General features: G+C 52.1%; 1 protein-coding gene across 1 annotated transcript in view; it reads left to right on the top strand.

Moving 5' to 3' along the window:
- Window positions 1–1,240: 1,240 nt before the first annotated feature.
- The window catches only part of LOC139241503 (uncharacterized), a 45,723-nt gene continuing 21,428 nt past the window's right edge, over window positions 1,241–25,535 (top strand). Inside the window, exons 1-6 of the mRNA XM_070870030.1 lie at window positions 1,241–1,539; window positions 3,875–3,978; window positions 9,168–9,207; window positions 12,429–12,466; window positions 20,660–20,698; window positions 24,058–24,094. Coding sequence (XP_070726131.1) covers window positions 1,241–1,539; window positions 3,875–3,978; window positions 9,168–9,207; window positions 12,429–12,466; window positions 20,660–20,698; window positions 24,058–24,094 — 557 coding nt within the window. The remainder of the gene's footprint in view (window positions 1,540–3,874; window positions 3,979–9,167; window positions 9,208–12,428; window positions 12,467–20,659; window positions 20,699–24,057; window positions 24,095–25,535) is intronic.

Genomic DNA, 25,535 nt, shown 5'->3' on the forward strand with positions numbered 1-25,535 from the left:
CACGACGGTTCTGGGGACGGACTTCAGTCGACTCTCCCTGTTCCTCTGGAATATGGCTGCAGCCGTGCGAATTCCGAAAGGGCACCTGTGGTAAATAAACTGTCCTTTACGCGTGTTAATGCACGTAAGTTCCTTCGACGTCTCGACCAGCTCCCGTGTCATGTAGGTCGACGTCAGATCCAGTTTAGTGAACGACTTCCTCCCGGCTAGCGTTGCAAACAGGTCATCAGCCTTCGGTAACGGGTACTGATCCTGCTTCGAAACTCGGTTGATCGTAACCTTGTGGTCTCCACAGATCCTGACAGTGCCGTCACTCTTCAGCACAGGAACAATGGGGCCGGCCCATTCGTTAAACTCGACCGGTGATACGATCCCTTCACGCTGGAGTCTGTCCAGTTCGATTACGACCCTCTCCCTCATCGTGTACGGAACCCACCCACCCCCCGAGCTTTATGATGGACGGGTCTTGCATCCCAGTCCACGCGGATCTGCACCTTGGCTCCCGTGAAATTGCCGATGCCTGGTTCAAACAGCGAGGGGAACTCACTCAGCACCTGAGCACATGGAGTATCCTCCTCCAACAACAACGCTTTGATATCGTTCCAGTTCCATTTGATTTTTTTCTAACCAGTTCCTGCCGAACAGCATTGGACCATCGCCTGGAACAATCCATAACGGTAAACCGTGAACCGCACCATCATACGACACCTTGACTACTGCACTGCCAATCACCGTTATAAGTTCTTTAGTGTACGTCCGCAACTTGGCATTGACTGGACTCAGCCTCACAGCCTTAGTATCCCACAGCCCGTCGAATGTCCTCTGGCTCATTATTGATTGACTCGCCCCCGTGTCCAATTCCATCGGTACCGGCACACCATTAAGTTTCACATTAATCTTTACCGGTTGGCTCTTTGTTCGGAACGAGTACAGTCCATACACTTCCTCCCCTGGTATCTCGGATTGCATATCCGGATCCGCGGCTGGACTGGTCATCAGCCTCCGCGTGGTGTGTCGCAGCACGCTTGCTCAGTTGCGGACACATGCGCTGGAGATGCCCCAGTCTCCAGCAGCCTTTACAAGTGTACTGTTTGAACCGACCCGGATGAGGCCCCGATGGTTGCCCCCACAACGCCAACAGGGTGAAAAGCGGATTAGTTCCCGTTGGCGGACTTTAGGCAGCCACAGGTTGCGTATACGCAGTCGGGTCGGCCCCTGCCGCGTGCAGCTCTGCCGAACGATGGTACGACCTTGTTCACAGCACTTGCCGAGTTCCGATTCTTCGCTGATATCTGCTTTAAAGTTTTTAATCTGTCGCCACGCGCGATTGGGCAAGCGCGATGGCCTTGCTCAAATCCAGCGTTTCCCCGCCGCCAGTAGCTCACGCAGGATCGCCTTGTGGTCGATGCCGATGACCAAGGAGTCCCGGCAGCATGTCTGCCAACGCGTTGGCGAACTTACGCGGCCCCGCTCCACGTCTCCGGCCGGCTTCCGACACATCCTGGCCCTCAGGATTAACGTGCGCGTGGAGTCGATACCGTGAGACGATGGTGCCTTCTTCTGGTGTGAGATGGTCACGTACCAGAGCACACAATTCCTCATCGTCCTTGTCCGTTGGACTTGCAGGCGAGAGGAGATTCTTCATGAGTCCATAGATTTTCAGACCGCAAACCGTGAGGCAGAACGCCCAGCGCCTAACTGCGTCAGTGGGTTCCTCCACTTTGTTGGCCACGAAGTACGGGTCCTGGCGAGCTGCACAATCTGCCCAGTCCTCTCCCTCCACGACTCTCTCCAGAATTCCAATTGTGCTCATTGTTTTTTGCATGTGTAGATTCTTCAGTTACCTCGTCGCCAAATGTTATGTCTGTAATAACTCGATAGACCGAACACTGTGAACTAACACAGGCACAAACCAGGCTCTGCTTTATTCGGGCCCAAAGTGATTACATTACACGATGGCTGGCCTTTTATACCTGGACCGCGTACACGTGTGTACAGCCCAATGACCTCCGACAGTGGCGGCCCCTGGTGGCTCGTAAACCCCAAGCATACATACATGACAGTGTCTCTCTCTGTCTCTCTCTCTCTCTCTTTCTCGCTCTGTCTCTCTCTCGCTATCTCTCGCTGTCTCTCTCTATGTCTCTCTCTCTCTCTGTCCTCTCTCTGTCTCTCTCTCTCTCGCTATCTCTCTCTCTGTCCCTCTATGTTTCTCTCTCTATCTCTCGCTGTCTCTCTCTCTCTCTCTCTCTCCTTCGATCTCTCTGTACCTGTCTCTCTCTCTTTTTCTGTCCCTCTGACTCGTTGTCTGTCTCTGTCTCTCTCTCACTCTCTCTCTCTCTTTCTCTCTTTCACTCTTTCTCTCTCTCTATCTCTCTGTCTCTCTTTCTGTTTCTCTCTCGCGCTCTGTCTCTCTCTCCCTCTCTCTCTCTGTTGCTCTCTCTCTCTCGCTCTCTCTTTCCCTCTCCCTTTATTTTTGTCTCTCTCTCTCTCTCTCTCTCTCTTTCTGTCTGTCTCTCTCTACCTCTCTGTCTCTCTCTCTGTCTCTCTCACTCTGTCTCTCTCTGTCTCTCTCTCTCTCTGTCTCTCTCTCACTCTGTCTCTCTTTCTCTGTCTCTCTTTCAGTCTGTCTCTTTCACTCTGTCTCTCTCCCTCTCTGAATCCCTGTCTCTGTCTCTCTCTCTCGCTCTCTCTCTCTCTCTCGCTCTGTCTCTCTTTCTCTGTCTCTCTTTCAGTCTGTCTCTTTCACTCTGTCTCTCTCTCTCTCTGAATCCCTGTCTCTGTCTCTCTCTCTCGCTCTCTCTCTCTCTCTCTCTCTCTTGCTCTGTCTCTCTCTGTCTCTCTCTCGCTGTGTCTCTCTCTGTCTCTCCCACTCTCTCTCTCTCTCTATCTCCCTGTCTCGGTCTCTCTCTCTCGCTCTGTGTGTCTTTCTCATTCTGTCTCTCTCTCTGTCTCTTTCTCTCTGTCTCTCTCTTCGTCTCTCTCTATGGCTCTCTCCCTCTCTCTCGCTCTGTCTGTCTCTCTCATTCTGTCTCTCTCTTGCTCTCTCCGCTCCCTGTCTCTGTCTTTCTCTCTCTCGCTCTCTGTCTCTCTCTCTCTCTGTCTCTCTCTCTAGCTCTCTCCCTCTCTCTCGCTCTGTCTGTCTCTCTCATTCTGTCTCTCTCTCTGTCTCTTTCTCTCTCTCTCTCTCTCTCTCTATGTCTCTCTCTCTCTCTCTCTGTTACTCTCTCTCTGTCACTTTCTCTCCCTCACACACCCTCTCGCTCACACTCTCTCTCCCTCTCTCTCTCACACTCCCACTCCTCCTCTCCGTCCCTCTCTCACACTCCCTCTCCCTCTCTCTCCCACACTCCCTCTCTCCCCCACACTCCTTCGTTCCCGCTCTCACCCTCTCTCTCTCCCTCTCCCTCCCTCTCTCCCACTCTCCCCTCCCTCCGTCCCTCTCTCACACTCCCTCTCCCTCCCTCTCTCACACTCTCGCTCGCTCTCACACTCCCTCTCCCTCTCTCTTTCCCACCCTCTCTCACACTTCCCCTCTGCCTCCCTCTCTCGCACCCTCCCTCTCCCTCACTCTCCCTCTCTCCCACTCCCCCTCTCCCTCCCTCTCTCACACTCCCTCGCACCCTCTCTCACACTCCCTCGCTCCCTCTCTAACCCGGGGGCAAGTCGAGGTCTAGAGTAGGCCTCGTTTCGAGCCTTGGCGAAGGGTGACCAGTCCCGAGGTGCAGCGAGTGGGTTAGAAGGAACAATGTATTCAGGGCGGGAGAGTAACTGGGGTAAGACTGAGTCTCCAGCTCACAGCTGGCACAGATACCAGAGAGAACGTTCGAGAGGCCTGCCCCCAGATTTCATTCTCTCTCTCTTTCTCTCTCTGCAGTTCGATGGAATTGTTGAACATCAATGGATTTGGCTTCTTTCTCTCGATTCTTTCAGTCTGTGGTTTCCTGTTGCTGTGTACAAACTGCTTCAAGTTTAAACAGGGTGAGTGACTCCATATACTGGAGGAGGTACAGCACGGGGTTAGATACAGAGTAAAGCTCCCTCTACACTGTCCCATCAAACACTCCCAGGGCAGGTACAGCACGGGTTAGATACAGAGTAAAGCTCCCTCTACACTGTCCCATCAAACACTCCCAGGGCAGGTACAGGGGGTTAGATACAGAGTAAAGCTCCCTCTACACTGTCCCATCAAACACTCCCAGGGCAGGTACAGGGGGTTAGATACAGAGTAAAGCTCCCTCTACACTGTCCCATCAAACACTCCCAGGGCAGGTACAGCATGGGGTTAGATACAGAATAAAGCTCCCTCTACACTGTCCCATCAAACACTCCCAGGGCAGGTACAGCACGGGGTTAGATACAGAGTAAAGCTCCCTCTACACTGTCCCATCAAACACTCCCAGGGCAGGTACAGCATGGGGTTAGATACAGAGTAAAGCTCCCTCTACACTGTCCCATCAAACACTCCCAGGGCAGGTACAGCACGGGGTTAGATACAGAGTAAAGCTCCCTCTACACTGTCCAATCAAACACTCCCAGGGCAGGTACAGGGGGTTAGATACAGAGTAAAGCTCCCTCTACACTGTCCCATCAAACACTCCCAGGGCAGGTACAGCACGGGGTTAGATACAGAGTAAAGCTCCCTCTACACTGTCCCATCAAACACTCCCAGGGCAGGTACAGGGGGTTAGATACAGAGTAAAGCTCCCTCTACACTGTCCCATCAAACACTCCCAGGGCAGGTACAGGGTGTTAGATACAGAGTAAAGTTCCCTCTACACTGTCCCATCAAACACTCCCAGGGCAGGTACAGCACGGGGTTAGATACAGAGTAAAGCTCCCTCTACACTGTCCCATCAAACACTCCCAGGACAGGTACAGGGGGTTAGATACAGAGTAAAGCTCCCTCTACACTGTCCCCATCAAACACCCCCAGGGCAGGTACAGGGGGTTAGATACAGAGTAAAGCTCCCTCTACACTGTCCCATCAAACACTCCCAGGGCAGGTACAGCACGGGGTTAGATACAGAGTAAAGCTCCCTCTACACTGTCCCATCAAACACTCCCAGGGCAGGTACAGCACGGGGTTAGATACAGAGTAAAGCTCCCTCTACACTGTCCCATCAAACACTCCCAGGACAGGTACAGGGGGTTAGATACAGAGTAAAGCTCCCTCTACACTGTCCCCATCAAACACCCCCAGGGCAGGTACAGGGTGTTAGATACAGAGTAAAGTTCCCTCTACACTGTCCCATCAAACACTCCCAGGGCAGGTACAGCACGGGGTTAGATACAGAGTAAAGCTCCCTCTACACTGTCCCATCAAACACTCCCAGGACAGGTACAGGGGGTTAGATGCAGAGTAAAGCTCCCTCTACACTGTCCCCATCAAACACCCCCAGGGCAGGTACAGGGGGTTAGATACAGAGTAAAGCTCCCTCTACACTGTCCCATCAAACACTCCCAGGGCAGGTACAGCACGGGGTTAGATACAGAGTAAAGCTCCCTCTACACTGTCCCATCAAACACTCCCAGGGCAGGTACAGCACGGGGTTAGATACAGAGTAAAGCTCCCTCTACACTGTCCCATCAAACACTCCCAGGACAGGTACAGGGTGTTAGATACAGAGTAAAGCTCCCTCTACACTGTCCCCATCAAACACCCCCAGGGCAGGTACAGGGGGTTAGATACAGAGTAAAGCTCCCTCTACACTGTCCCATCAAACACTCCCAGGGCAGGTACAGGGGGTTAGATACAGAGTAAAGCTCCCTCTACACTGTCCCATCAAACACTCCCAGGGCAGGTACAGCACGGGGTTAGATACAGAGTAAAGCTCCCTCTACACTGTCCCATCAAACAATCCCAGGGCAGGTACAGGGGGTTAGATACAGAGTAAAGCTCCCTCTACACTGTCCCATCAAACACTCCCAGGACAGGTGCAGCACGGGGTTAGATACAGAGTAAAGCTCCCTCTACACTGTCCCATCAAACACTCCCAGGATAGGTACAGGGGGTTAGATACAGAGTAAAGCTCCCTCTACACTGTCCCATCAAACACTCCCAGGGCAGGTACAGCACGGAGTTAGATACAGAGTAAAGCTCCCTCTACACTGTCCCATCAAACACTCCCAGGGCAGGTACAGCACGGGGTTAGATACAGAGTAAAGCTCCCTCTACACTGTCCCATCAAACACTCCCAGGGCAGGTACAGGGGGTTAGATACAGAGTAAAGCTCCCTCTACACTGTCCCATCAAACACTCCCAGGGCAGGTACAGGGGGTTAGATACAGAGTAAAGCTCCCTCTACACTGTCCCATCAAACACTCCCAGGGCAGGTACAGGGGGTTAGATACAGAGTAAAGCTCCCTCTACACTGTCCCCATCAAACACTCCCGGGCAGGTACAGGGGGTTAGATACAGAGTAAAGCTCCCTCTACACTGTCCCATCAAACACTCCCGGGCAGGTACAGGGGGTTAGATACAGACTAAAGCTCCCTCTACACTGTCCCCATCAAACACTCCCAGGGCAGGTACAGGGGGTTAGATACAGAGTAAAGTTCCCTCTACACTGTCCCATCAAACACTCCCAGGGCAGGTACAGCACGGGGTTAGATACAGAGTAAAGCTCCCTCTACACTGTCCCATCAAACACTCCCAGGGCAGGTACAGCACGGGGTTAGATACAGACTAAAGCTCCCTCTACACTGTCCCCATCAAACACTCCCAGGGCAGGTACAGGGGGTTAGATACAGACTAAAGCTCCCTCTACACTGTCCCATCAAACACTCCCAGGGCAGGGGTTGAATGGCCCTGGACACCGTGGACCATTTCCCAAACCTCGGGAGCCTCCTACCAACAAGAGCAGACATTGGCGACGAGATACAACACCGCCTCCAGTGCGCCAGTGCAGCCTTCGGCCGCCTGAGGAAAAGAGTGTTTGAAGACCAGGCCCCTCAAACCCACCAGCGAGCTCATGGTCTACAGGGCTGTAGTGATACCCGCCCTCCTGTGTGGCTCAGAGACATGGACCATGTACAGTAGACACCTCAAGTCGCTGGAGAAATACCACCAACGCTGTCTCCGCAAGATCCTGCAAATCCCCCGGGAGGACAGACGCACCAATGTTAGCGTCCTCGATCAGACCCAACATCCCCAGCATCGAAGCACTGACCACACTCGACCAGCTCCGCTGGGCAGGGCCACATTGTCCGCATGTCCCCCAGACACGAGACTCCCCAAAGCGAGCGCTCTACTCGGAACTCCTTCATGGCAAGCGAACCCCAGGTGGGCAGAGGAAACGTTACAGGGACCACCCTCAAAGCCCTCCCTGATATAAAGTGCAACATCCCCACCGACACCTGGGAGTCCCTGTGCCCAAAGACCAGTCCGCCCCTAAGTGGAGGGAGTGCATCCGGGAGGGGGCGCTGAGCACCTCGAGTCTCGTCGCCGAGAGCGTGCAGAAACCCAGCGCAGGCAGCGGAAGGAGCGTGCGGCAAACCAGTCCCACCCTCCCCTTCCCTCAACGTCTGTCTGTCCCACCTGTGACAGGGACTGTGGCTCTCGTATTGGACTGTTCAGCCACCTAAGGACTCATGTTAAGAGTGGAGGCAAGTCTTCCTCGATTCCGAGGGACTGCCCATGATGATGAATGTGGGGAAGTGGTAGTTGATTTACTTTGATAAGAAGAATCGGAAAACAGAATACATTTTGAACGTTAGTGTTCAGAGAGACCTGGGGGTTACTTGTACATGAAACACAAAAGGATAGTATGCAGGTACAGCAAGTGATCAGGAAGGCCAATGGTATCTTGGCCTTTATTGCAAAGGGGGATGGAGTATAAAAGCAGGGAAGTCTCGCTACAGTTATACAGGGTATTGGTGAGGCCACACCTGGAGTATGGTGAGCAGTTCTGGTCTCCTGACCTAAGGAAGGATATACTTGCCGTTGAGGGAGTGCAGCGAAGGTTCACCAGACTGATTCCTGGGATGGGGTGGATTGTCCTATGAGGAGAGATTGAGTAGACCGGGCCGATATTCTCTGGAGTTTAGAAGAATGAGAGGGGATCTGATTGAAACACACACAATTCTCACAGGGGCTTGACGGGGTAGATACAGGGAGGGTGTTTCCCCCCCGGGGCTGGGGAGTCTAGAACCAGGGGTCTCACAGTCTCAGGATAAGGGGTCAGCCATTGAGGACCGAGATGAGGAGAAACTTCTTCACTCAGAGGGGGGGTGAATCTTTGGAACTCTCTTCCCCAGAGGGCTGTGGAGGCTCGGTCTTTGGGTATGGTCAAGGCTGAGATCGGTAGAATTTTGGTGTCTCGGGCGAGCAAGAGATATGGAGATCGGGGGGGGGGAAAATGGAGTTGAGGTCAAAGATCAGCCTCATCACCATCATAGGCAGTCCCTTGGAATTGAGGAAGACTTGCTTCCACTCTTAACATGAGTCCTTCGGTGGCTGAACAGTCCCAATACAAGAGCCACAGTCCCTGTCACAGGTGGGACAGACAGACGTTGAGGGAAGGGGAGGGTGGGACTGGTTTGCCGCACGCTCCTTCCGCTGCCTGCGCTTGGTCTCTGCACGCTCTCGGCGACGAGACTCGAGGTGCTCAGCGCCCTCCCGGATGCACTCCCTCCACTTAGGGGCGGACTGGTCTTTGGGCCCGGGGACTCCCAGGTGTCGGTGGGGATGTTGCACTTTATATATCAGGGAGGGGCTTTGAGGGTGGGTCCCTTGTAACGTTTCCTCTGCCCGCCTTTGGCCCGTTTGCCCGTGAAGGAGTTCCCGAGTAGAGCGCTCGCTTTGGGGAGTCTCGTGTCTGGGGGGGACATGCGGACAATGTGGCCCTGCCCAGCGGAGCTGGTCGAGTGTGGTCAGTGCTTCGATGGCTGGGGATGTTGGGCCTGGTCGAGGACGCTAACGTTGGTGGTAGCGATGATCTGTCGCGATCTTACTGAATGGCGGAGCAGGCTCGAGGGGCCGAATAGCCCAAATCCCGCTCCTAATTCTTGTGATCTTATGAATGTAAAGGCGGGTTGCGTGGGTATTTCAGGAGGGAATGGGTGATTGAGAGCTTATTCAATGATACGACTCTCCTGGGGACAATGCATAGTTCGGTCCAGTCCTGGACTTTGCTTTGATGCTAATTTCTGAATCTTCTATTGCACAGATGGGAGGCGTGCACAGTTTAATGTGATACGACCCTCAAGGTAAGGTAGACTTTATCTGGTGCCTTTACATGCAGTTTATTGTTATCTGCTCTTAACCAATAGCATTACAGAATAAGAACCATTAATCGACCAGGCCCAACATCCCCTGCATCGAAGCACTGACCACACTCGACCAGCTCCGCTGGGCAGGGCCACATTGTCCGCATGCCCCCCCAGACACGAGACTCCCCAAAGCGAGCGCTCTACTCGGAACTCCTTCACGGGCAAACGGGCCAAAGGTGGGCAGAGGAAACGTTACAAGGGACCCACCCTCAAAGCCCCTCCCTGATATATAAAGTGCAACATCCCCACCCACACCTGGGAGTCCCCGGGCCCAAAGACCAGTCCGCCCCTAAGTGGAGGGAGTGCATCCCGGGAGGGGGCGCTGAGCACCTCGAGTCTCGTCGCCGAGAGCGCGCAGAAACCAAGCGCAGGCAGCGTGCGGCAAACCAGTCCCACCCTCCCCTTCCCCTCCACGTCTGTCTGTCTGTCCCGCCTGCGACAGAGGACTGTGGCTCTCGTATTGGGCTGTTCGGCCACCTGAGGACTCACTGTTAAGAGCCTTCCTCGATTCCGAGGGACTGCCGAGGATGGTGATGGAATAAAGACGGAGGCAGCTGGAAACGGTCAGCGGGCCGGGCCAGCGACTGCGGGGAGAGAGGAAGAGACTCAGCGTTTCGGGTCGGCGAACTGGCGAGCATTCGGCAAGAACGGGTTCCGAAGGAGCGCCGAAAGCAGGGGGTGGGGGGTGGGGGGGAGGCAGGGGGAAGAGGGAACAAAAAGGGGAAGGACTGTGATAGTCGGCGGGGGCGGGGGGGGGGGAAGACAGGAGAGATTAGAGAGACAAAAGGGGATGATGGGCCCCGAATCGAAATGGCAGTGGTGGGAGGTTGGAGAAAGCTTAATCTGGATAAGGGTGCGAATGGCAAAGTAATAACCAGCTGCCATTATAGACAAAGAGGAAATAAAACATACGGTGGGGGAGCAAAAGGGAGCTACAGATCAGCAGTCAAGTCAATGCAAGTCAATGATGGACTGTAGCACTCGACCTGAAGGTACCTGTATATACCTTACCTGTACACCAGAGGGCGCTGCTGCTGGAGACCCAAGGGTCACCTGTACACTGCAGGCAACCCAGTAGAAAAGGGAGCTCGCCTCTTGGCGGCCTCGGTTCAAGTCTATACCCACGGCCTCGTGGAGCCGGTAACAGAGTGCTCGCCTACACAAGAGTTGCGCTGTGAAATCGTTGGACCTGAGCCCAGAAGGGCGTACAGTGCCGAAACGAAAGATGCGATGCTGTTCCTCCAGCTTGCGTTGGGCTTTGTTGGAAAACAGGGGACGATTCCGAGGACGGAGACATCCGCGTGGGAGTGGAGCGGAGAATTAAAGCGGCAGGCGACCGGGACCGAACGGAGGTGCTCAGCAAAGTGGTCACCCCCCCAATCCACGCCTGGTCTGCCCGATGCCGAGGGGACCACATCGTGACCAGCGGGCGCAGTGCGCGGAATCGGAAGTGGGAGCAGCGTGGTTTGCCCCTCAGGCTCCTAACTTGTTGCAAGGCCCAGCGATTATCGCCCGTCCCTTGTCGCCCCCTCGAGAAGGTGCTGGTGGTGAGCCCCCTTCTTGAACCGCTGCAGTCCCGTGTGCTGAAGGTTGCCCCCACAGCGCTGTCGGGGAGGGAGTTCCAGGATTGTGTCCCAGCGGCGATGAAAGGGGAACGGCCGATATATCTCCGAGTCGGGGATGGTGTGTGTGACCGGGAGGGGCAACGTGGACAGGGGGGGGTGGTGTTCCCATGCTCCTGCTGCCCTTGTCCTTCTGGGCGGTAGAGGTCGCGGGTTTGGGAGAAGAAGCCTTGGCCAGTTGCTGGCAGTGCATCTTGTGGATGCAGTGCATCTTGTGGATGGTACACACTGCAGCCAGGGTGCGCCTGTGGAAAATGTTTAAAACATAGAAACATAGAAAGTAGGTGCAGGAGTAGGCCATTCGGCCCTTCGAGCCTGCACCACCATTCAATAAGATCATGGCTGATCATTCCCTCAGTACCCCATTCCTGCTTTCTCTCCATACCCCCTTGATCCCTTTAGCCGTAAGGGCCACATCTAACTCCCTGTTGAATATATCTAACGACCTGGCCCCAACAACTTTCTGTGGTAGAGAATTCCACAATTCTCTGAGTGAAGAAGTTTCTCCTCATCTCGGTCCTAAATGGCTCACCCCTTATCCTTCGACAGTGAGCCCTGGTTCTGGACTTCCCCAACATCGGGAACATTCTTCCCGCATCGAACCTGTCCCGTCCCGTCAGAATTTGATACGTTTCTATGAGGTCCCCCTCTCATCCTTCTAAACTCCAGTGAATATAAGCCCAGTCGATCCAGTCTTTCTTCATAGGTCAGTCCTGCCATCCCGGGGAATCAGTCTGGTGAACCTTCGCTGCACTCCCTCAATAGCAAGAACGTCCTTCCTCAGATTAGGAGACCAAAACTGTACACAATACTCCAGGTGTGGCCTCACCAAGGCCCTGTACAACTGCAGCAAGACCTCCCTGCTCCTGTACTCAAATCCTCTAAGGTGGTGGGGAGCGTGTCGATCGAGCGGGGCTGCTTTGTCCTGGATGGTGTCGAGCTTCTCGAGTGTTTGTTGGAGCTGCAACTCATCCAGGCAAGTGGGGAGTGTTTCCTCACACTCCTGACTTGTGCCTTGTCGATGGTGGAGAGGCTTTGGGGGAGTCAGGAGGTGAGACACTGGCCGCAGAACACCCAGCCTCTGACCCGCTCTTGTGCCCCACAGTGTTTATGTAGCTGGTCCAGTTGAGTTTCTGGTCAATGGTGTAGATGGTGGGGGGATTGGGCGATGGTAATGCTGTTAAACGCGGAGCCACTTGACCAGTCCAGCCGTCACCCACACACCACATGGGCCCCACCCAAGGAATCCATTGGTATCAACTAGTGTGCCATGCAGATAGCTTCACCCAGTGCACTACTGTGGCAGTGCAGCCAAGAGCAGTTTGACCAGAATCAACACGTCGCCTGTTTGGCTGGCTCAAGTTATCTGCCATCGACAAGCCCGTGTGTTTGTGAGGTCGCACTGGAAACGTCACACAGTGTTCATTAGCCTTGGCGTTGGTCAGAGGGTGGGTCAGTTCAAGCTCTCGGTAGACCCACACAAGGTGTTCTCACTGGTGGATCTCCCAACGTGATTCCTCTCTTCTCCTGTTTCAGGGATCCCATTGTAGATTCGCTCGCTGTCGGCCAGACAGGTAAGTACTGTCTTCCCAGCCTTGACCCATCCGTTCACGAACCAGCGCCCGGCCGCCCTGCTGGGACCTCGATCCGTAAACCCCAACACAGACCTGACCCCCAACCCAGACCATAACCCCGACCCTAAAACTAACCCAGACCCAACAGCTAACCCGAACAGTAACCCTAACCCAAACCATGACCATAACCCGAACACTAACATTAACCATTACACTAACTTAACCCAACTCAGACCCTAACCCTAACCGTAACCCTAACACTAACACTAACCATAACCCTAACCCTAACCCTAACCCAAACCATAACCATAACCCGAACACTAACACTAACCATAAGAACTAACTTAACCGAATTCAGACCCTAACCCTAACTGTAACCCTAACCTTAACCCTAACCATAACACTAACTTAACCTAACTCAGACCCTAACCCTAACCGTAACCCTAACAATAACACTAACCATAACCCTAACCCTAACCCTAACCCTAACCGAACTCAGACCCGAACCCTAACCGTAACCCTAACACTAACACTAACACTAACCATATCCCTAACCCTAACCCTAACCCGAACCCTAACTCCAACCCTAACCATAACCCTAACCCAGACCCTAAACCTAACCCTAACCCTTACCCTGACCCTAACCCTAACTCCAACCCTAACCATAACCCTAACCCAGACCCTAAACCTTACCCTGACCCTAACCCTAACCCTAACCCTAACCCTAACTCTAAACCTAACCATAACCCGAGCCCTAACCCTAAACCTAACCCTAACTCTAACCCTAACCCTAACCCTTACCCTGACCCTGACCCTAACCCTAACCCTAACCCTAACCCGAACCCTAAACCTAACCCTAACCCTTACCCTGATCCTAACCCTAACCCTAACCCTAACCCTAACCCTAATTCTAACCCTAAACATAACCCTAAGCCTAACCCTAACCCTTACCCTGACCCTAACCATGACACTAACCCTAACCCTAACTCTAACCCGAACCATAACCCTGACCCTTACCCTGAACCTAACCCTAACCCTAACCCTAACCCTAACTCTAACCCTAACCCTAACCCTTACCCTGACCCTGACCCTAACCCTAACCCTAACCCTAACCCGAACCCTAAACCTAACCCTAACCCTTACCCTGATCCTAACCCTAACCCTAACCCTAACCCTAACCCTAACCCTAACCCTAACCCTAACTCTAACTCTAACCCTAACTCTAACCCTAACCCTAACCCAAACCCGAACTCTAACCCTAACCCTAACTCTAACCCTAACCCTAACTCTAACCCTAACTCTAACCCTAACCCAAACCCGAACTCTAACCCTAACCCTAACTCTAACCCTAACCCTAACTCTAACCCTAACTCTAACCCTAACCCTAACTCTACCCCTAACCCTAACTCTAACTCTAACTCTAACCCAAACCCTAACCCTAACTCTAACCCTAACCCTAACTCTAACCCTAACCCTAACCCTAACCCTAACCCTAACTCTAACCCTAACCCTAACTCTACCCCTAACCCTAACCCTAACCCTAACCCTAACTCTAACCCTAACCCTAATCCTAACTCTAACCCTAACCCTAACTCTACCCCTAACCCTAACTCTAACTCTAACTCTAACCCAAACCCTAACTCAAACTCTAAATCCAACCCTAACCATAACTCTAACCCTAACTCTAACCCAAACCCTAACTCTAACAATAACTCCAACCCTAACCATAACCTTAACACTAACCCTAACCCTAACCCGAAACATAACTCTAACTCTAATCCTAACCTTAACTCTAACCCTAACTCAAACCCAAACCCGCACCCAGACACTAACCGTGACCCCAACCCTAACGCTAACCCTGACCCTGAACCTGACCCTAACCCGAACTCTAACTCTAACCCTAACACGAGCCCTAACCCTAACTCTAACCCTAACTCTAGCCCTAACCCTAACTCTAACCCTAACCCGAACTCTAACTCTAACCCTAACTCTAACTCTAACTCTAACTCTAACCCTAACCCTAACCCTAACTCTAACCCTAACCCGAACTCTAACTCTAACCCTAACTCTAACTCTAACTCTAACTCTAACCCTAACTCTAACCCTAACTCTAGCCCTAACCCTAACTCTAACCCTAACCCGAACTCTAACTCTAACCCTAACTCTAACTCTAACTCTAACTCTAACCCTAACCCTAACCCTAACTCTAACCCTAACTCTAACCCTAACCCTAACTCTAATTCTAACCCTAACTCTAACTCTAACCCTAACTCTAACTCTAACCCTAACTCTAGCCCTAACCCTAACTCTAACCCTAACTCTAGCCCTAACCCTAACTCTAACCCTAACTCTAGCCCTAACCCTAACTCTAACCCTAACTCTAACTCTAACTCTAACCCGAACACTAGCCCGAACTCGAACCCTAACTCTAACCCTAACCCGAACTCTAACTCTAACCCTAACTCTAACCCTAACACTAGACCTAACCCTAACTCTAACCCTAACTCTAGCCCTAACCCTAACTCTAACCCTAACACTAGACCTAACCCGAACTCTAACCCTAACCCTAACTCTAACCCTAACCCTAACCCTAACACTAACTCTAGCCCTAACCCTAACTCTAACCCTAACACTAGACCTAACCCTAACTCTAACCCTAACCCTAACCCTAACACTAACACTAGCCCTAACACTAACACTAACACTAACTCTAACCCTAACACTAACTCTAACCCTAACCCTAACCCTAACCCTAACCCTAACCCTAACTCTAACCCTAACCCTAACTCTAACCCTAACACTAACCCTAACCCTAACCCTAACCCTAACCCTAACTCTAACCCTAACCCTAACTCTAACCCTAACCCGAACTCTAACCCTAACCCTAACCCTAACCCTAACCCTAACCCTAACTCTAACCCTAACCCTAACTCTAACCCTAACTCTAACCCTAACCCTAACTCTAACCCTAACCCTAACTCTAACTCTAACCCTAACTCTAACCCTAACCCTAACCCTAACTCTAACCCTAACCCGAACTCTAACCCTAACCCTAACCCTAACCCTAACCCTAACCCTAACTCTAACTCTAACCCTAACCCTAACCCTAACCCTAACTCTAACTCTAACCCTAACTCTAACCCTAACCCTAACCCTAACTCTAACCCTAACCCGAACTCTAACCCTAACCCTAACCCTAACCCTAACCCGAACTCTAACCCTAACCCTAACCCTAACCCTAACCCTAACCCTAACTCTAACCCTAACCCTAACCCTAACCCTAACCCTAACCCTAACCCTAACTCTAACTCTAACCCTAACTCTAACCCTAACACTAACACTAACACTAACTCTAACCCTAACACTAACTCTAACCCTAACCCTAACCCTAACCCTAACCCTAACCCTAACCCGAACTCTAACCCTAACCCTAACTCTAACCCTAACCCTAACTCTAACCCTAACTCTAACTCTAACCCTAACCCTAACCCTAACCCTAACCCTAACCCTAACCCTAACTCTAACCCTAACCCGAACTCTAACCCTAACCCTAACCCTAACCCTAACTCTAACTCTAACCCTAACTCTAACCCTAACCCTAACTCTAACCCTAACCCTAACCCTAACCCTAACTCTAACTCTAACCCTAACTCTAACCCTAACCCTAACTCTAACCCTAACTCTAACACTAACCCTAACTCTAACTCTAACCCTAACCCTAACCCTAACCCTAACTCTAACCCTAACCCTAACTCTAACCCTAACACTAACCCTAACTCTAACCCTAACCCGAACTCTAACCCTAACACTAACCCTAACCCTAACCCTAACCCTAACCCTAACTCTAACCCTAACCCTAACTCTAACCCTAACCCGAACTCTAACCCTAACCCTAACTCTAACCCTAACTCTAACCCTAACCCTAACCCTAACCCTAACCCTAACTCTAACCCTAACCCTAACTCTAACCCTAACTCTAACCCTAACCCTAACTCTAACCCTAACTCTAACCCTAACCCTAACTCTAACCCTAACCCTAACCCTAACCCTAACTCTAACTCTAACCCTAACCCTAACCCTAACCCTAACCCTAACTCTAACCCTAACTCTAACTCTAACCCTAACTCTAACCCTAACTCTAACCCTAACTCTAACCCTAACCCTAACTCTAACCCTAACTCTAACCCTAACTCTAACCCTAACCCTAACTCTAACTCTAACCCTAACTCTAACTCTAACTCTAACCCTAACTCTAACCCTAACCCTAACCCTAACCCTAACCCTAACTCTAACTCTAACCCTAACCCTAACTCTAACTCTAACCCTAACTCTAACCCTAACACTAGCCCTAACTCTAACCCTAACCCTAACCCTAACCCTAACCCTAACTCTAACTCTAACCCTAACTCTAACTCTAACTCTAACCCTAACTCTAACCCTAACCCTAACCCTAACTCTAACCCTAACCCTAACTCTAACCCTAACCCTAACCCTAACTCTAGCCCTAACTCTAACCCTAACCCTAACCCTAACCCTAACCCTAACCCTAACTCTAACTCTAACCCTAACTCTAACCCTAACACTAACCCTAACTCTAACCCTAACTCTAACCCTAACCCTAACTCTAACCCTAACCCTAACTCTAACTCTAACCCTAACTCTAGCCCTAACCCTAACTCTAACCCTAACCCTAACCCTAACCCTAACTCTAACCCTAACCCGAACTCTAACTCTAACCCTAACTCTAACCCTAACACTAGACCTAACCCTAACTCTAACCCTAACCCTAAGTCTAACCCAAACCCAAACTCAAACTCGAAATCCAACCCGAACCATAACTCTAACCCTAACACTAACCCTAACCCTAACTCTAACCCAAACCCTAACTCTAACCCTAACCTGAACCCTAACTCTAACCCTAACCCGAACCCGAAACATAACTCTAACTCTAACCCTAACCCTAACTCTAACCCTAACCCGAACCCGAAACATAACTCTAACTCTAACCCTAACCCTAACTCTAACCCTAACCCTAACCCTAACTCTAACCCTAACCTGAACCCTAACTCTAACCCTAACCCTAACCCTAACCCGAAACATAACTCTAACTCTAACCCTAACCCTAACTCTAACCCTAACCCGAACCCGAAACATAACTCTAACTCTAACCCTAACCCTAACTCTAACTCTAACCCTAACCCTAACTCTAACCCTAACCCTAACCCTAACTCTAACCCTAACTCTAACCCTAACCCTAACCCTAACTCTAACCCTAACCTGAACCCTAACTCTAACCCTAACCCTAACCCGAAACATAACTCTAACTCTAACCCTAACCCTAACTCTAACCCTAACTCTAACCCTAACCTGAACCCTAACTCTAACCCTAACCCTAACCCGAAACATAACTCTAACTCTAACCCTAACCCTAACCCTAACCCTAACCCTAACCCTAACCCTAACCCTAACCCTAACCCTAACCCTAACCCTAACCCTAACCCTAACCCTAACCCTAACCCTAACCCTAACTCTAACTCTAACCCTAACTCTAGCCCTAACCCTAACTCTAACCCTAACCCTAACCCTAACCCTAACTCTAACCCTAACCCGAACTCTAACTCTAACCCTAACTCTAACCCTAACACTAGACCTAACCCTAACTCTAACCCTAACCCTAAGTCTAACCCAAACCCAAACTCAAACTCGAAATCCAACCCGAACCATAACTCTAACCCTAACACTAACCCTAACCCTAACTCTAACCCAAACCCTAACTCTAACCCTAACCTGAACCCTAACTCTAACCCTAACCCGAACCCGAAACATAACTCTAACTCTAACCCTAACCCTAACTCTAACCCTAACCCGAACCCGAAACATAACTCTAACTCTAACCCTAACCCTAACTCTAACCCTAACCCTAACCCTAACTCTAACCCTAACCTGAACCCTAACTCTAACCCTAACCCTAACCCTAACCCGAAACATAACTCTAACTCTAACCCTAACCCTAACTCTAACCCTAACCCGAACCCGAAACATAACTCTAACTCTAACCCTAACCCTAACTCTAACTCTAACCCTAACCCTAACTCTAACCCTAACCCTAACCCTAACTCTAACCCTAACTCTAACCCTAACCCTAACCCTAACTCTAACCCTAACCTGAACCCTAACTCTAACCCTAACCCTAACCCGAAACATAACTCTAACTCTAACCCTAACCCTAACTCTAACCCTAACTCTAACCCTAACCTGAACCCTAACTCTAACCCTAACCCTAACCCGAAACATAACTCTAACTCTAACCCTAACCCTAACTCTAACCCTAACTCTAACCCTAACTCTAACCCTAACCCTAACCCCAACAGTAACCCAAACCCAAACCCACACCCAGACACTAACCGTGACCCCCAACCCTAACGCTAACCCGAACCCTAACCCTGACCCTGTCCCTAACCCTAACAGTAACCCTGACCCTGAACCTGACCCTGACCCGAACATTAACCCAGACCCTGACCCTGACCCTGACCCTAACCCTATCACTAACCCTGACCCAATACCTGACCGTAACCGTGACCCGAACCCGAACCCCGACCCTAACACTAACCTCGACCCTGACCCTAACCTAACCCGAACACTAACCCTGACACTGACCCTAACCCTAACCGTAACACTAACCCCTGACCCCAACCCTATCCCTAACCCCAACCCTGACCCAAATCCTGCCCTAAACCCGAACCCTAACCATAACAATAATGCTACACATAACCCTAACACTAACCCCTAACCCCAACCCTGACCCAAATCCTGCCCTAAACCCGAACCCTAACCATAAACATAATGCTACACCTAACCCTAACACTGCCACTAATGTTACCCCTACCCCGAACGGTAACTCGAGCCCTGCCCTAAGTTTAAATGCATCAATACCCCAGCTGTTCCAGAGTACGAAAGGACAGTGTATCTAACGCACTGTGACACCCGGTCCCAGAGGGGGAAAGGACAGTGTATCTAACGCAGTGTGACACCCGGTCCCAGAGGGGGAAAGGACAGTGTATCTAACGCACTGTGACACCCGGTCCCAGAGGGGGAAAGGACAGTGTATCTAACGCACTGTGACACCCGGTCCCAGAGGGGGAAAGGACAGTGTATCTAACGCACTGAGACACCCGGTCCCAGAGGGGGAAAGGACAGTGTATCTAACACACTGTAACACCTGGTCCCAGAGGGGGAAAGGACAGTGTATCTAACGCACTGTAACACCCGGTCCCAGAGGGGGAAAGGACAGTGTATCTAACGCACTGTGACACCAGGTCCCAGAGGGGGAAAGGACAGTGTATCTAACGCACTGTGACACCCGGTCCCAGAGGGGGAAAGGACAGTGTATCTAACACACTGTGATACCCGGTCCCAGAGGGGGAAAGGACAGTGTATCTAACGCACTGTGACACCCGGTCCCAGAGGGGGAAAGGACAGTGTATCTAACGCACTGTGACACCCGGTCCCAGAGGAGGAAAGGACAGTGTATCTAACGCACTGTGACACCCGGTCCCAGAGGAGGAAAGGACAGTGTATCTAACGCACTGTGACACCCGGTCCCAGAGGAGGAAAGGACAGTGTATCTAACGCACTGTGACACCCGGTCCCAGAGGGGGAAAGGACAGTGTATCTAACGCACTGTGACACCCGGTCCCAGAGGGGGAAAGGACAGTGTATCTAACGCACTGTGACACCCGGTCCCAGAGGGGGAAAGGACAGTGTATCTAACGCACTGTGACACCCGGTCCCAGAGGGGGAAAGGACAGTGTATCTAACGCACTGAGACACCCGGTCCCAGAGGGGGAAAGGACAGTGTATCTAACACACTGTAACACCTGGTCCCAGAGGGGGAAAGGACAGTGTATCTAACGCACTGTAACACCCGGTCCCAGAGGGGGAAAGGACAGTGTATCTAACGCACTGTGACATCCTCTTGAACCGCTGCAGTCCGTGTGGTGAAGGTGCTCCCACAGTGCTGTTAGGGAGGGAGTTCCAGGATTGTGACCCAGCGACGATGAAGGAACGGCCGATATATTTCCAAGTCAGGATGTTGTGTGCGTGACGTGAAGTGGAAAGTGGAGATAAAATTACTCCCGTGGCATGAACATTTATAGCCACCTTACTAAGATTGAATTTCTCTTGGACACATAGGAATTGCAGAAAGCGAAAACTCAGTCACAGAACGCCCAGGTACGTGAACATTCGATCACTTAAGTCACAAACCTGCAGATAGTCAGTGTACAGATATCTCCCTGAGGGAGAGGGGACTGAGAGACACCAGTCAGTGTACAGATATCTCCCTGAGGGAGAGGGGACTGAGAGACACCAGTCAGTGTACAGATATCTCCCTGAGGGAGAGGGGACTGAGAGACACCAGTCAATGTACAGATATCTCCCTGAGGGAGAGGGGGACTGAGAGACACCAGTCAGTGTACAGATATCTCCCTGAGGGAGAGGGGACTGAGAGACACCAGTCAGTGTACAGATATCTCCCTGAGGGAGAGGGGACTGAGAGACACCAGTCAGTGTACAGATATCTCCCTGAGGGAGAGGGGACTGAGAGACACCAGTCAGTGTACAGATATCTCCCTGAGGGAGAGGGGACTGAGAGACACTAGTCAGTGTACAGATATCTCCCTGAGGGAGAGGGACTGAGAGACACCAGTCAGTGTACAGGTATCTCCCTGAGGGAGAGGGGACTGAGAGACACCAGTCAGTGTACAGATATCTCCCTGAGGGAGAGGGGACTGAGAGACACCAGTCAGTGTACAGATATCTCCCTGAGGGAGAGGGACTGAGAGACACCAGTCAGTGTACAGATATCTCCCTGAGGGAGAGGGACTGAGAGACACCAGTCAGTGTACAGATATCTCCCTGAGGGAGAGGGGACTGAGAGACACCAGTCAGTGTACAGATATCTCCCTGAGGGAGAGGGACTGAGAGACACCAGTCAGTGTACAGATATCTCCCTGAGGGAGAGGGGACTAAGAGACACCAGTCAGTGTACAGATATCTCCCTGAGGGAGAGGGACTGAGAGACACCAGTCAGTGTACAGATATCTCCCTGAGGGAGAGGGGACTGAGAGACACCAGTCAGTGTACAGATATCTCCCTGAGGGAGAGGGACTGAGAGACACCAGTCAGTGTACAGGTATCTCCCTGAGGGAGAGGGGACTGAGAGACACCAGTCAGTGTACAGATATCTCCCTGAGTGAGAGGGGACTGAGAGACACCAGTCAGTGTACAGATATCTCCCTGAGGGAGAGGGGACTGAGAGACACCAGTCAGTGTACAGATATCTCCCTGAGGGAGAGTGGACTGAGAGACACCAGTCAGTGTACAGATATCTCCCTGAGGGAGAGTGGACTGAGAGACACCAGTCAGTGTCCAGATATCTCCCTGAGGGAGAGGGACTGAGAGACACCAGTCAGTGTACAGATATCTCCCTGAGGGAGAGGGGACTGAGAGACACCAGTCAGTGTACAGATATCTCCCTGAGAGAGAGGGGACTGAGAGACACCAGTCAGTGTACAGATATCTCCCTGAGGGAGAGGGGACTGAGAGACACCAGTCAGTGTACAGATATCTCCCTGAGGGAGAGGGGACTGAGAGACACCAGTCAGTGTACAGATATCTCCCTGAGGGAGAGGGGACTGAGAGACACCAGTCAGTGTACAGGTATCTCCCTGAGGTAGAGGGGACTGAGAGACACCAGTCAGTGTACAGATATCTCCCTGAGAGAGAGGGGACTGAGAGACACCAGTCAGTGTACAGATATCTCCCTGAGGGAGAGGGGACTGAGAGACACCAGTCAGTGTACAGATATCTCCCTGAGAGAGAGGGGACTGAGAGACACCAGTCAGTGTACAGATATCTCCCTGAAAGAGAGGGGACTGAGAGACACCAGTCAGTGTACAGATATCTCCCTGAGGGAGAGGGGACTGAGAGACACCAGTCAGTGTACAGATATCTCCCTGAGGGAGAGAGGGACTGAGAGACACCAATCAGTGTACAGATATCTCCCTGAGGGAGAGGGGACTGAGAGACACCACTCAGTGTACAGATATCTCCCTGAGGGAGAGGGGACTAAGAGACACCAGTCAGTGTACAGATATCTCCCTGAGGGAGAGGGGACTGAGAGACACCAGTCAGTGTACAGATATCTCCCTGAGGGAGAGGGGACTGAGAGACACCAGTCAGTGTACAGATATCTCCCTGAGGGAGAGAGGGACTGAGAGACACCAATCAGTGTACAGATATCTCCCTGAGGGAGAGGGGACTGAGAGACACCAGTCAGTGTACAGATATCTCCCTGAGGGAGAGGGGACTGAGAGACACCAGTCAGTGTACAGATATCTCCCTGAGGGAGAGGGACTGAGAGACACCAGTCAGTGTACAGATATCTCCCTGAGGGAGAGGGGACTAAGAGACACCAGTCAGTGTACAGATATCTCCCTGAGGGAGAGGGACTGAGAGACACCAGTCAGTGTACAGATATCTCCCTGAGGAAGAGGGGACTGAGAGACACCAGTCAGTGTACAGATATCTCCCTGAGGGAGAGGGACTGAGAGACACCAGTCAGTGTACAGATATCTCCCTGAGGGAGAGGGACTGAGAGACACCAGTCAGTGTACAGATATCTCCCTGAGGGAGAGGGGACTGAGAGACACCAGTCAGTGTACAGATATCTCCCTGAGGGAGAGGGACTGAGAGACACCAGTCAGTGTACAGATATCTCCCTGAGAGAGAGAGGGGACTGAGAGATGCCAGTCAGTGTGCAGATATCTCCCTGAGGGAGAGGGGACTGAGAGACACCAGTCAGTGTACAGATATCTCCCTGAGGGAGAGGGACTGAGAGACACCAGTCAGTGTACAGATATCTCCCTGAGGGAGAGGGGACTGAGAGACACCAGTCAGTGTACAGATATCTCCCTGAGGGAGAGAGGGACTGAGAGACACCAGGCAGTGTACAGATATCTCCCTGAGGGAGAGGGGACTGAGAGACACCAGTCAGTGCACAGATATCTCCCTGAGGGAGAGGGGACTGAGAGACACCAGTCAGTGTACAGATATCTCCCTGAGGGAGAGGGAACTGAGAGACACCAGTCAGTGTACAGATATCTCCCTGAGAGAGAGGGACTGAGAGACACCAGTCAGTGTACAGATATCTCCCTGAGAGAGAGTGACTGAGAGACACCAGTCAGTGTACAGATATCTCCCTGAGAGAGAGGGGACTGAGAGACACCAGTCAGTGTACAGATATCTCCCTGAGGGAGAGGGGACTGAGAGACACCAGTCAGTGTACAGATATCTCTCTGAGGGAGAGGGATTGAGAGACACCAGTCAGTGTACAGATATCTCTCTGAGGGAGAGGGGACTGAGAGACACCAGTCAGTGTACAGATATCTCCCTGAGGGAGAGGGGACTGACAGACACCAGTCAGTGTACAGATACCTGTCTGTATGTGGTGATATTTAGGGTGAAGATCTTTGTATATATGATTCAGTTGGTTAGACTCTCATCAATTAAATGTTGTTCCCATTCCTTAGTTTCAACCAGTATCGCGATGAAACCAGTGGATCGGATGTGAGTTGATATCTGTTTGTTTGAGGTCTATCTGTCTGCCCAATGTGAGTGAGTGTTAGTTATGCTGCAGATAGAACACAGATCTAAACCCGCCTATTTCCCCCTCCGTAACATAGCCCGTCTCTGCTCCCTGCCCCAGCTCATCTGCTGCTGAAGCCCTCATCCCTGCCTTTGTTACCTCCAGACTTGACTATTCTAACGCACTCCTGGCCGGCCTCCCACGTTTTAGCCGACGTAAACTAGAGGTGATCCAAAACTCGGCTGCCCCGTGTCCTAACTCACACCGAGTCCCACTCACCCATCACCCGCTGTGCTCACTGCCCCGTGTCCTAACACGCACCAAGTCCCACTCACCCATCACCCCCTGTGCTCACTGACCCCGTGTCCTAACTCACACCGAGTCCCACTCACCCATCACCCGCTGTGCTCACTGCCCCGTGTCCTAACTCACACCCAGTCCCACTCACCCATCACCCCCTGTGCTCACTGCCCCCGTGTCCTCACTCACACCGAGTCCCACTCACCCATCACCCCCTGTGCTCACTGACCCCGTGTCCTAACTCGCACCGAGTCCCACTCACCCATCACCCCCTGTGCTCACTGACCCGTGTCCTAACTCACACCCAGTCCCACTCACCCATCACCCCCTGTGCTCACTGCCCCGTCTCCTAACTCACACCGAGTCCCACTCACCCATCACCCCCTGTGCTCACTGACCCCGTGTCCTAACTCGCACCGAGTCCCACTCACCCATCACCCCCTGTGCTCACTGCCCCATGTCCTAACTCACACCGAGTCCCGCTCACCCATCACCCCCTGTGCTCACTGCCCCATGTCCTAACTCACACCGAGTCCCACTCACCCATCACCCCCTGTGCTCACTGCCCCCGTGTCCTAACTCGCACCGAGTCCCACTCACCCATCACCCTCTGTGCTCACTGCCCCGTGTCCTAACTCACACCGAGTCCCACTCACCCATCACCCTCTGTGCTCACTGCCCCGTGTCCTAACTCACACCGAGTCTCGCTCACCCATCACCCCCTGTGCTCGCTGACCCCGTGTCCTAACTCACACCGAGTCCCACTCACCCATCACCCCCTGTGCTCACTGCCCCTGTGTCCTAACTCACACCGAGTCCCGCTCACCCATCACCCCCTGTGCTCACTGCCCTGTGTCCTAACTCACACCGAGTCCCGCTCACCCATCACCCCCTGTGCTCGCTGCCCCATGTCCTAACTCACACCCAGTCCCACTCACCCATCACCCCCTGTGCTCAATGCCCCCGTGTCCTAACTCACACCCAGTCCCACTCACCCATCACCCCCTGTGCTCACTGACCCCGTGTCCTAACTCGCACCGAGTCCCACTCACCCATCACCCACTGTGCTCACTGCCCCCGTGTCCTAACTCACACCGAGTCCCACTCACCCATCACCCCCTG

This window comes from Pristiophorus japonicus, unplaced genomic scaffold (genome assembly GCF_044704955.1).
Source record: "Pristiophorus japonicus isolate sPriJap1 unplaced genomic scaffold, sPriJap1.hap1 HAP1_SCAFFOLD_1094, whole genome shotgun sequence".
Classification (NCBI taxonomy): Eukaryota; Metazoa; Chordata; class Chondrichthyes; family Pristiophoridae; genus Pristiophorus; species Pristiophorus japonicus.